The sequence below is a fragment of the Emys orbicularis genome, chromosome 13 (assembly GCF_028017835.1).
Source record: "Emys orbicularis isolate rEmyOrb1 chromosome 13, rEmyOrb1.hap1, whole genome shotgun sequence".
NCBI classification, from domain to species: Eukaryota; Metazoa; Chordata; order Testudines; family Emydidae; genus Emys; species Emys orbicularis.
This window is the reverse complement of record NC_088695.1, coordinates 47364486-47376675: the sequence shown is the minus strand read 5'-3', so window position 1 is coordinate 47376675 and position 12190 is coordinate 47364486. Positions and strand designations below refer to the sequence as shown.

At 58.3% G+C, this 12190-nt stretch overlaps 1 protein-coding gene across 1 annotated transcript in view; it reads left to right on the top strand.

Annotated features, from left to right (window-relative positions):
* The window catches only part of SDK2 (sidekick cell adhesion molecule 2), a 162660-nt gene that overhangs the window by 72152 nt on the left and 78318 nt on the right, over positions 1 to 12190 (top strand). Inside the window, 1 exon segment of the mRNA XM_065415586.1 lies at positions 6481 to 6640. Coding sequence (XP_065271658.1) covers positions 6481 to 6640 — 160 coding nt within the window.

The window sequence follows — 12190 nt, the reverse complement described above, 5'->3', positions numbered from 1 at the left end:
GTCTCAGCCAGTCAGCAAATAAAGCCCGGCCCGCCCCACCCTGTCGAGACTGGGGCCGGATCCCGTGGCAGCCGGAAAGGGAGACTTGGGCTGGGGGGTCCTGGATTGGGGTGGGACTATCAATTGCCTCCACACGCACCCTACGCCAGCGAACACCCCTTCCCCGGGCACAGGGCCCTGCCCATTCCGAGGCCAACTGTGCTCCCTGGCCTGTGCTGTCCACACTTTGCAGGTGGTGGCCTCTCGCCCCTCAGGGGGAGCCCCCCAAGCCCAGCCTGCCCCCCTGCCACTAGGCATGGAGCACAGGCTGAGCACGGGGCCAGGGCCAGTGTCTGTAATTCCCTCCCCATGCAGACCTCCCTGCAATCTGTATCCCCCCCGCTGGGTTTTCTCCTGCCATTCATTTGTAACCAGTCCATTTGGGCCTTGCTCATTTCAGAGCTGCCGCCCCCCAGCGCCTTCTGCCGCCCCCCTGCCCTTTCCAGGAACGTGCTGGATAGCGACAGACGGTCCAATCTTCCCCTCCGATCTCGCTCCCAGCCTCACGATTACCCGGCTGCCCTGGGAATCGGCTTTGATTAACTGCTTCGTCTGGAGAGCGGAGGGGCCCTGCCGCCCGCCTGGGGTAATGGCTTTGCTGGGGAGAGAGTGTGTTGGGGGGGAGGGGTCATTCAGTATAACCCGCACCCAACCCCTCTCCTGCCCTCCCGGGGGCAGCCAGGACAGGTGCAGTAGGACCGGGAGCAGAGCAGGCTGAGAGGCCACTTATCCAGGGACCGGCTCTGGGTACACCAGCAGCTGTCAGTTCCTTCCCCGGCTCGTCCCATCCGGGAGGCGAGACCCAGGATGTCAGTGGAGCAGCTCGCCAAGTTGTCATGGAAGGCCAGTTTTCCCAGCTCTCCTGACTTCTCCGGGAGGCAGCCCCCCGGCGAGCTGTCATATGCGCTTGTGAGGCTGCAGCATGGTAGGACTTTCTAGCTCATGGAGGGGACCTGGGTTCTAGTCCCAGCAATGCCACTGATTCACTGGGTGACCTTGGGCAAGTCACATCCCTGCTCTGTGCCTCAGTTTTCCCATCTGTAAAATAGGGCTTATGCTGTTTGCTCTCCTTTGGGTGCGATCCAGCTGCAAACTCCTCAGTGCCTAGTTTCCCCACTGAATCCCATGGGATTTCCACACGCAGGGGGACTTGTGGGACCAGATGCATTGAGATGCACCAGTGAAAGTGGCTGTATTGGGGCCAGACATCGCTGCTACTCGTCCCTGTCTGCAGAGGCAACTTTTCATAGCAGTTTCTTTGCAGGCTGTCTGTCTCTGCTAACCCATGGCCATAGTAGGTCACAAAGCACATGCGGCTACTCAGTTCCTAGATAGCACCTCCAGAAATGAAAGGCGGGCGGGGGCTGAGGGACTGTGTCTGTCATGTTTATTTCCTTCCCTTTCATTTGGGAGCCGGCCTGTCGGAGCAGCCAGCTCCAGCCGGCGTGTTTCAGCCAGCGGAATGGGCGCGAGTGCCTTTCATGCCCCCAGAGACGTGTTTATCCCATGCGCTCTCTGCCAAGGGGCATGCCTCTGATCCCCCTCCACTGTTAGGAATGCTGCTGGATGGCAGACAGAGGGCATTTGTAGTGCAGATTGGCATCAATTTATTGTTTTCCTCTCAGGTCTCCAGACTTAGCAGTTTTGCTTAAGCTAAAGAGCTTGACTTATGCCGGGGGGGGAAGAAAGATGAAGGCGTTTTCTCTTTCTTTCTTCTTTTGCTTTTCTTTTTCAAGAAAGATTAGATTGAAAATAAAAGTGAAGGAAGATTAGCCAGCACTGGAGACTCTGGGGGCAGACAGTCCGGCGGCCTGGCCCTCGGGGCCTGGAGCCAGCAGAGGATATGTTTAGGGGTGAATTTGAAACCCCCAAGAGGATGAGAGGGAGCTCAGACCCCTCGCTGCCGTGCAGGGCGCCCCGAAACACACCAGGATCCCGTTAGTTATTGGCCTGTTCCTTGGTGCGGCTGGGGCTTTGCTGTCGTCGGAGTGATCTGGGCCAGGGATTCCGGGCGGTGCCCTTTGTCCCTGGGTTTCAAAGCACTTGCCAGTCATCACAATGCACCGGGTAGGCAGCTGCCCCCTGCAGGGCAGTCTTGAAGGGCAGAGAAGGCAAATCTAGGCTAGAGAATAGACCTCCTGTTAGTTGGGTGCATTCAACCCAGACCCAGTCCTTGGCCAGCAAGCATGTGTTCAGACTAGCTTCCCCTGTCTGTGCTGGGGCGGCCATAGCCTCCCTGCTGTGCTGTGAGCGGGGCTGGTGTCTGCTGTCCTCCGGGCATGGGGGGAACCACGGCGCTTGCCTGCCCTGGGGTGAGAGCCCGACGCCTTCGGCGTTAAGCGCTCACTGGAGACATTCTGCCGCCTTTACGCCGACAGTCCTGAGTTTGGTCCGCGGACGAGAGAGGCCAGGAAATCCAAACGCCCACCTCCGAGTGAACTGCCCCGCATGAAAGAAGCGGAGAGCCATTTAGTGCCATGCGCACCCCCTCCTGCCCCCACCCTGTTGTTTGCTGTGAAGCGGGCCCCCAGGGGGAAGGGGCATTCAACCCCCGGGGGCCAGGGCCGCTATTGTCTTCAAACCAACTGCTGATGACAGGAACTAAGGGCAGCGGGTTTGGTGCGCCGGGTTTATTTTCTCCCCCCGTAAATAAATAAATAAAATAAAACTGCAATTCAAAGCGCACTTGAAGGCTGCTGGGGAATAGGAATGTGCCTTTGAAGTACAAGGGCTTCCATTTGTTAAACCGAAAATGGAGCTGTGTGTTTCAATTTAGAGGTTCCTTAGCAAAGAAAACCAGAGAGGAGCGACTGTTTCTTCTTCTCTCGCTCAGCCTGCAACTCCCCAGCCCCCGGTGTGAAAAGTCCAGTGCCGTCTGAGACGCTGCAAAGGGAGCAGGGAATAAAGGAAACAAAGCAGCTTAAATAAGCCCTAGACGGACTAAGCTCTTGTTGATATGGCTGCAAAAAGGGCTTGGAGGGAGGTTTCTGAGCGGTGTGAGTACTGAGCTGGCTTCTCGGGGTAACCAGATTAATGTAGACCTGTGTCAGCCACCCCTGGTTTAAAGAGTGACTGCGGGGGGTTCATCTTGTAATGAATCTAGCTGGGTCTGTGAGACCTCTAGTGGATGGATCAGAAGTGCTCAGCTGTGTTTCATAGGACCTGTACTGTTAATCACTAATGGAGATTCTCCTTTAGCTCAGGTAGCAAGATCCGAATTCTGTCCCCACTCATGCCAGGATGTTCCACCGGCAGTGGAATGACAGCTGTGAATTCCTCAGTGTCCCAAGATTTTTTCCACTATTCCCAGATCAAATTGGCGCCGTTTGTGTGTTGAAAGCAGGACGTCCTTAATGGTGCTGGATCAGGATGGCCGGTGGTTTCACTGCTGCACAAGGAGGAAGAGCACCCAGCTCACTCTCCTCTAGCTGTGTCGGCTCAGGCAGGGCCAATGGGAGCATGAATTGGCTTGTGTCAGTAAAGCCACTTCCACAGGGCGTCCTGCTGGAGATGGGATAGGACTTGAGTGGGAGCCCTCTGGAGCAGCAGCTCTCAACCTTTCCAGACGACTGTCTCCCTTTCAGGAGTCTGATTTGTCTTGCCGACCCCCAAGTTTCACCTCACTTCAAAACGACTTGCTTAGAAAATCAGACATAAAAACACAAAAGTGTCACAGCCACTGTTACTGACAAATCACTTCCTTCCTCCTTTTTACCATAGAATTATAAAATGAATCTAGTAGAATATAAATACTGTCCTTCCATTGCAGCGTACACTCTAGAGAGCAGGATAAAGAAGTCATTGGATGAAATTTTAGTTTGTGCTGACTTTGCTAGTGCGTTTTATGTAGCCTGTTGTCAAACGAGGCACATCTCTAGCTGAGTTGTTGCACGCCCTGGAAGGCTGCTGCGTACCCCCAGGCGTATGTGTAACCCTGGTTGAGAACCACTGCTCTAAAGGCCCTCACTGTGCCCTGCGTTCCAGGAGACACCAGAGCCCTGCCGGAGAAGCAAGCTTGATTTGTCCTTTAGGGCTACCCCAGCTATGCCTAGAAACACCTGCCTCTTCCCCCCACCCCCGAGTCCGAGCAGCACAAAGATCCTTAGTTCCTTTAGTCTGGGGTTTTTACCCCTCCTGCCATGTGCTCTGAGCAGCAAACTCAGCTGCTGGGAGGAGTCCACTGGCAACACCCATCTTCCCAGGGAGGAGAACAATGATAAGAGTCTTTGGTCCTTTCGTTGGCGACTCCCCAATCCAGACGTGGGGAGTTTCCACTTGTCTGGACCCAGAGCCCGTCTGGTATTGATGGGGCTCCTCTTTTGGAAGGGGCGGAACAATTTCCCTGGAAGAGCAGCGCCTCTTCCTATGAGTGTCCCTCCCCTGCAGAGTCGTGCAGCCGGTCGCAGAGGCTCACGCTACGCCTGCTCGCACATTGCCCTGCAGTACGGAGCACAGGCACTGCCAGGGAGATTAATTCAGGCAGCCGCTCACAAGCATTCGACAACGTCCGAACACCGAACGCTTCCTTCGCATTCTAATACCGGTTCGATCAATATTAACCCGCCAGCGGGCCCGGCGGATTCCAGCTCCGGATCTGTCAGTGTCCAGTTGAGACATGAGGACCTTGGCATGAGCTGGTGTCTGGTCTGCCAGCGTCACATGGATGAAGGCCAATGGGAGAGGAGGTGCCGAATGTGAGGGGTGGTGGTGTCCGGCAGACAGCCAGAGGGTGGGGAAGTGCCGAATGCGAGGGGTAGTGGTGTCTGGTTGGTGGCCAATGGAAGGCGAGGTGCCGCATGCGAGGGGAAATGGTGTCTGGGCGATGGCTAGTGGCCAGCAAGATGTTCACGGGACACTGTCTATTGCCGTGTGCCCCCCACTTTGCCTAGGATAGAGCGCTTGGTTTAACAGCCTGAGCTGGGTCTGGGAGCCTGGGACGCCTGGGTTCCATCTCCCCCGTTGTGTGACTGTGGGTGATGTCCTAGCGGGTTCCCCTGTGCTGGGAAGCAGGGGTACAGCTCCTGCCCTGCCTGGCGGGGTTGGGGGGAGGTTTGCAAAGGGCTTTGAGATCCCCGGCACCAAAGCATCGTTATCTCCCCGGCCGCAGCATGGAAGTCGCCACTGTCAGCACAGAAGAAATCTTCCCCGGGGCAAAGACGTCCCCAGGTCTCATCTCAGCCTTGGCAGGGCTCTTTTAAGCACCAGGTGGCTGGAAAGAACAAACCCTTCAAAGTCCCCTCACTCCTCTCCTCTCTCGCTTCTGTTTTCCTCCTCCATCCCCCTACCCCCGGGCCCCTTTCCACACCTCCTCCCCCACCCAGCCGTGTGCCAGGGCCGCTGCCCTGCTGAGGAGGAGGGGTCAGGTTGGCGAGGTGGGTGCTTCCAGAGAGCGAGGCTGGGGCTGAAATTGCCTCACTGAGACCCAGCCCAGGCGGGTCTCGAGGGGTTGCTCTGGCTTTTGTTGGTAGGATCCTCACAGCTCCATCCCGCATATGCAGAGGAGAGAATTGGCTCCGTCTCACAGCCACCAGCCCAGCCAGACCGTGGCACTGTCAGCCAGTGGAGTGACATTGGGGTAGACCCCCAGCAGCTCTCTTGAGGGGGTTTTCTCTGTGGAAACCCAACCCCTGCCTCTCCCGGTCCTGCCCCCCTCCCAGCCCCGGCATAACGAGCTACCCCCTGTTCTGGCAACAGTGGGCTGGGCTTGTTAGCCTGGTGACGAGGGAGGTTAGAGCAGGGGGCTGGGAGGCGGGTTAGGGCGTGGGATTGAGAGTCCAGGTTCCTGGGATTTACCCCCGTTGAGGGAGGGAGACTGCTCTGATGGTTTGAACAGGACTCCTGGGTTCTCGTCCCAGCTCTGTCCCTGACCCTGACCCGTGCCACCTGCCCTTGGTTTCCCCAGCTGTAAAGGTGTGTGGTGGGGCCCCGGGATGGCGTAGAGGGTCGCTGGCGAAGTGCTGCCCCTGTGCTTGGCAGCCCGGGGAGAGGGAGTCAAGAGATCAACTTCCTCTCTGCCACTGAGTGCCGGTGTGCCCCGGGCAAGGCTCAGTCCCCCCTGTGTAATCCTTGCGCCATCCCGCCCTGCCCGGGACAACGGGGCTCTGACCGTCAGGCTGAACGAGCAAAGAGGAGGCCTCAGTCTCAAGCCAGCCCAGGGCCCAATGCCCAGCGGTGCTGCTCCCACCTCCCTGCAGGGCGGCTCTGCTAGAGTCAATGGAGGCATGTGCCAGCGGCTCAGGGAGGCTGGTGACTGGTCTTGGGAGGCGGGTGACTCCTGGGGGGGCTGAGGGAGTCCCGCTCCGGCCAGTTGCCGTTCAGCCTGGTGTGTGGCGGCTGCAATGCCGTGGGGGGGAGTATGCCCCGTGGGAGGGGATGGGGGCCACATGGGGTGCTCTGGAGATCCAGCGGGTTTAATTTTGCCCCCTTTGCCTCTCTTTCTAGATGACGTTTCGCCATATTTCAAAACGGAGCCGGTCCGGAGCCAGGTCCACCTGGAAGGGAACCGCTTGGTCCTGACCTGCATGGCCGAGGGCAGCTGGCCACTGGAGTTCAAGTGGCTTCACAACAACAAGGAGCTGACCAAGTTCTCTCTGGAATACAGGTGAGCGAGCCCCTGCGCCCGCCTTGCCCTGCCGCGGTGGGGAACTGCCGGGACCTTTCACATCCAGAGCAGGCGCAGCAAAGGGGCAGGGGAGCTTTGCGCGTCTCGACTGTTTCTTCTGCTCAGGCTGTTGTGGGGTAGGACGAGGGGAGCCGGCCGGGGCGTCCCAGGTGCTGGGGGATCCCAGGTGAGGGCACACAAGCGTCCTGTAGAGCGGACGAGTTCCCCCGGGGTCTGGGTGCGCAGCGGGGGTGGCTTGCTGGGGAGGTGGGATGCAGGGACAGGCTCGGAGCCCTGGGCCCAATCCACCCGAGGGCAGGAAATTGCTAACAGTGTCGCTACCCCTACGTCCCCGCAGGCTGCTCAGCAGTCGAGGAGCAGGCAGGGCCATCGGGATGTCCCGGGATGCACCGGCTCCCACATCCAAGGCACTGGAGAGCGGCTAAGGGGCCAGAACTGAGGAAAAAGGGAAGAGTGGCAGGAGACGTCTGTCCCCCTTCGCTCTCCAAGCTCCTGTCCCTTGCTAAAGGTCCAGCTGGACAGCGAGGGTGGCAGGTGCTGGCGGTGGTTTTCCTGGGGCGCAGGCAACTGCCCTGCGCTGGCCATGGGTGTCCAAGAGACCTGTGGAAATTGCCAGTTCATTCCCGGATTCACCCCCTTCTCCCAGACACTACGGTCTAGTCTCAGGCGTGTGCCCGTTGGGGGCAGTCTGCCCACCTGCTGCCCCATGAACACTGTGGCAGGGGCGTTTGGGGAGGTGGCCGGCCAGTAGGGTGACCAGACAGCAAGTGTGAAAAATCGGCACAGGGGGTGGGGGGTAATAGGAGCCTATATAAGAAAAAGACCCAAAAATCGGGACTGTCCCTATAAAATCGGGACATCTGGTCACCCTACTGGGCAGGGACTCAGGATCACCAGGGACGAGGTGGCCACGGTGCAGCCTGCAGGCCACACCCCGTCCAATACGATCTGTGGCTGCCATCCCCTTGAACGCGGAGTGCGGCCTGGGGAGACTACAGGTCCCAGCATTCAGGGCTCCATCTTGACCCAGCACAGGGGATTAAGGGGGAGCGTTGCATGCTGGGACTTGTAGTCTCAGCTGGCTGCCCCGCTGCAGGAGATGAGAGCAGCTGGTATCGGTAGGGTGACCAGATGTCCTGATTTTATAGGCACAGTCCCGATATTTGGGGCTTTTTCTTATATAGGCTCCTATTACCCCCCACCCACATCCCAATTTTTCACACTTGCTGTCTGGTCACCCTAGGTATCGGCCACATTTTAGGCAAATGAGCCCCCCCCCCCCCCCCCCCCGCAGGTTCCTCAGGCCTGGCCCCTGGTTCTGGTCCATCTGGGTGGGAGGGAAGGAGCCGTGCGTGTGGTGCCTTGCCGTGTCTGGAGAACGCGCTGGGGCGGGGAAGCTCAGGCCGGCGTCGGGAGGAAGTGCTCAGGCGGAGCGGCATGTGGGCGGAGGCCCAGGCGACGCAGCTGGCACGCCGCACAGCCATGGCACGGTTTGGAGAGGCCTGCGGGTTTCTCAAGGGGGAAGGAGCAGGAACCAGAGCCGGCCGGGGCTGCTGAGGTCCCTGCTTTCCCAGGAGGGTTTAAAACCCGCTTCCCAGGAACAGTCTGGCTGTGGACTCCCTTTGCCCCGGACCAGCACCGCCCCCGGCCGAGACGTTCCCAGGGAGCGAGTGCGGGACTGGGGGGCATGGGGAAACCCAGTGGACATTGAAATATTATAGTGCAGTAGCACCTGGAAGCCACGGGTAGAGATGGGGCCCTCACTGTGCTAGGCTGTCCTAGGCTGACCCCACCAGGGACTGATCAGCTGCCGCCCACTGCGGCTGGGACGCCAAGGATCCAGTGATAACCTGAAGATCACCCGGTCCTCATAAAAGCGGAGCTGCGGAGAGTAGGTAGATCCTGCACGAACCGCTGGGACCGGATTTCTAGCTGGCTCAGGCAGGTGGCTGCAAAGAGTGATTCTGCAGGGAGCAGGCTAGGAAGGAGAAGGGAGCAGCGAGGCCTTTGACAGCCAGTGTGGGGTCATTCCAGCCAGGAGCCGGCTCCTGCAGAAGACCCCGGGTTTGGGGGAGAGGATCTAATTGACCCGTTGAATTTACGTCAAACTGTTTGATTTGGAAGATCCAGAGCTGAGGCCTGGGAGAAAAGGGACTGGGGCCTGTGTCAGGAGAGCACGCGGGCCAGGGCATCCGCCTGGTGGCTTCCCCAGGCACCGGACACACGTGTAACACAAAGACAGTCCCTGCCCGGGTGGCTGCGGCAAACGGAGGCAGGGGGCGGGGGACTGCTTTGGGTCGGTGAGATCTGTGTGCAGCGTGCACCCCGCTCTGTTAAGCCATTAACGCCGGGCGGAGCGCTTTGAAGATGAAAAGTGCCGCATGCTAATATTACAGCGCTGCGTACTTAGCCGTCGCTCGCCATCTTCACGCCGTTCGTTAGCTGTCCCGCGCTTTGACCATTATCAATAGCTTTCGCCGCGATTGGCAACGCCACCCCCTCCAGCCCGGTGGCGACAGCCCCTCCCACCGACCCCGGGGCCCGTCGTCAGCTTTATTCCTCGCTCCCAGTTCGCGTGGCGGGTGGGAGGGATCAGAAAGAAAAGCCACTGGTCCGGAGTCACAGCCGCTCGAGGCTTGCCTTTAAATCAAGCCGGGCACCTCTCCCCCTCTCCTCCGCGTGTGTCATCCTCTCTATTGTAATCAATAATTCAGCCCTAGACCAGCTTTTCCCTATTTCAAGTAATCAAATCCAAAGGCTTCTCGTTGCCGTAGCAACTCCTAAGTGGTCCAGGACCCTGGGAACGCAGACAATGGGCCCGTGTGTGAAATCCCCTCCCTGACAGCCGCCTTGAGGGCCCCATTGTTGGCTGCTGGGCCCAAGGCCTGCTATGAAGGGAAGTAACTTTGGTGTGTGTTAGCTGAGGAGGTGGGTGCAGAGGGCCCAGGAATGCTGGGCTCTCCCCTCGCTGTGCCGGGTGGCTGGGCTGGGCTGGGCTTTTGCTTTGAGGTTTATTTTTCCAGTTGAGATTCTGGGGTTACAAGGAAAAATGCCGAGCTGAGAGTCAAACTACCCCTCCCTGCTGTGCGCAGACAGGCAGCGAGCTCTGGGCAGGCCGGAGTCACACCCGGTCGCACTGCACCCAGGGCCCATCCCTGGGCTCTGCGCTCCAGCTAACCTCTCGGGGCATCTGCCTGAGCGAACAATGGCTCTGTGGCTCCAATCACCATCGCATCTGGGCACCGCACCATCATTAATGAATTTGTCTTTACATAAGCCCCTGGAGCTGGGCCAGTGTCGTTTCCCCATGTTATAGATAGGGAAACTGAGGCACAGAGCTGCAAAGGGTCTTGCCTGCGGTCACAGAGGCAGCTGGCTATTGAACCAAGAGCTCCCAAACACCGGCCCAGTGCCTTAGCCACACTCCCGCAGCGAGCGTAAGACCCTCCAGACTTGGCTTGCAGTGACTCGCTGCGGGGGAGGGGTGTCACTCACTAAGCAAACAAGCATAGAACAAATTGCGAGCGAGAGGGCTGGAGCGAAGCGGGTGCTGCCCAGTGGAGTCGGGGCCAGGTGGGTGAGGAAGTACCAGCACGAGGCGTGGGTGTTTCACACGCAGCCCGTCACACGCCTCAGCCTTCCCTGCCCCCTGCTGTGAGCACAGACCCCCCCCTCCCTGGCTCTTGAGAGGGAGGCACCACCGTGATGCCCGCAGCAGCCCCGTGGAGTGTGTAGTGGGGGGGGGCTGTCCAGGGCAGTAGAGCCCAGTAGAGCCTCAGCCTCCTACACTGCAACCAGTCACAGGAACACAGCTGCCAGTTCGAGGGAGCTTGGGATCTGTGGGTGCAAATGCTCCCATTCAGGCTTCCGACAACCCGCAGGCCCCAGGAGACCCCCGCTCCCCCAGCTTTCAGCAGCTCCTGCAGCGGGCAGCTGGGGCAAACCCACCAGGACGCTTAGCGCAGCCGACTCAGGGGACTGACAGGTCGGGGGAGATGGGGACTTGAGGGCACTGTGGGAGTGGGGGAGCCAGGTGAGCGTCCCGACCAGGGCGTGGACCCCCAGACGGAGTGCTAGGGCTGGGAGCTAGAATCAGGCTGGGTTTGCTGCTCTGCCACCTGTGAGTTTCTGTAAACTCCCCTTCGATGCTGAAACATCCGGGAGGCGACAGAGAAGTCGGCGGTGCTGGGGGTGGGGTGGATCTCTGGGTCACTGAGAGGGCTGGGGATCGGTGTGGTGAGCAATATGGGGAGCCAATTAAACAGGGCAGCGAGAGAAGCGCTGAGGTGGATGCCGACACGACAGCTTATGTGGCAGCTGCTGCGGCGGCGTTTCCAAGGTGGGTTTATTTATTCATGTGACAGGTGCTGGGGCTGGGATTGTGGCGTGCACACGGATCAACCCGGAGAGGAGCCAGTCATTGCGGCTCTTAAAGGAGAAGACAGGAAACAGGCTCCTGGTTAACGTGTTACGGAGCAGGGCAGCATGTCAAGGGGGCTCTTCCCGTCCACTTGGAAAGTCCCGCAACAGCCGCATTGTGCAAAACCGGGCCAGGGAGCCACTTGCTGCCCCCTCGCCCGCAGCGCCGCCCCGCTGGCCAGTGTAGGTGCTGCGGTGCATTTCGATACGGGCTGCCTCCGCTGAGAACCAGCTGGCGTAGTCCTGTCTTTGTTAGTGGCATGGGGAGGGGGAATCGAGGCTTTTCCCCATGGAAAAGAGTCACGTGGCTAGGAAAGGTGAGAGGGATGTCAGGAAATGTCAGTTTCACCAGGAACCAATAGGTCCATCAAGGAGAAGTGAAATTTACAGCTAGGCAAAGTAAGGAAAATACTGCTTGAGAACTCGTTAGCGTTGGATTTAAGGTTACTTCCTTTGTGTGTTCTGACATGGGACGATGACAGGTTGTGTTTTAAGGGTTATAGAGCAGCGGTTTTCAACCTTTCCTCATTTGCGGACCCCTAAAAAGTTTCGAATGGCGGTGCAGACCCCTTTGGGAATGTTAGACATAGTCTGCGGACCCCAGGTTGAAAACCACTGTTCTACGGTAACGACCTTTCTCGGCTCCTTTACACATAGTCTGTGGACTCCCAGGGGTCCGTGGACCCCAGGTTGAAAACCACTGTTAGAGACCTTTCACTTTTTGAATCTCAAGTCTACTGTCATGAAATAATTGCCTGGCTTCCCCATTGTCTGACCCTCCCACCCCAGAATTTCCCACAAGTGTGAAAATTTACATTGATAAAAATAAAAAAAAAACTGCTTAAAAATAAACATCACTGTTATCTGTCAAAATGATACAAAAACGAAAATGGGATTCTGCCCAGCCTGTGGTTAGGGGGGGAAAGGGGGAAGAGAAGTGATGCCAGGGTGGGAGGGATGGAGGGAAAGGATAGTGTGTGTGGGACAAACAGTAAAGATTAGACCTTCTCCAGGGTCTTGTCCAAGGGACAAGTTACTCAGCCTGCTTGCACCAGCTGGGCACCGGAGAGAGAGTGCCTCTGAGCTGCTGGAGGAAGGAAACCTTCCCAC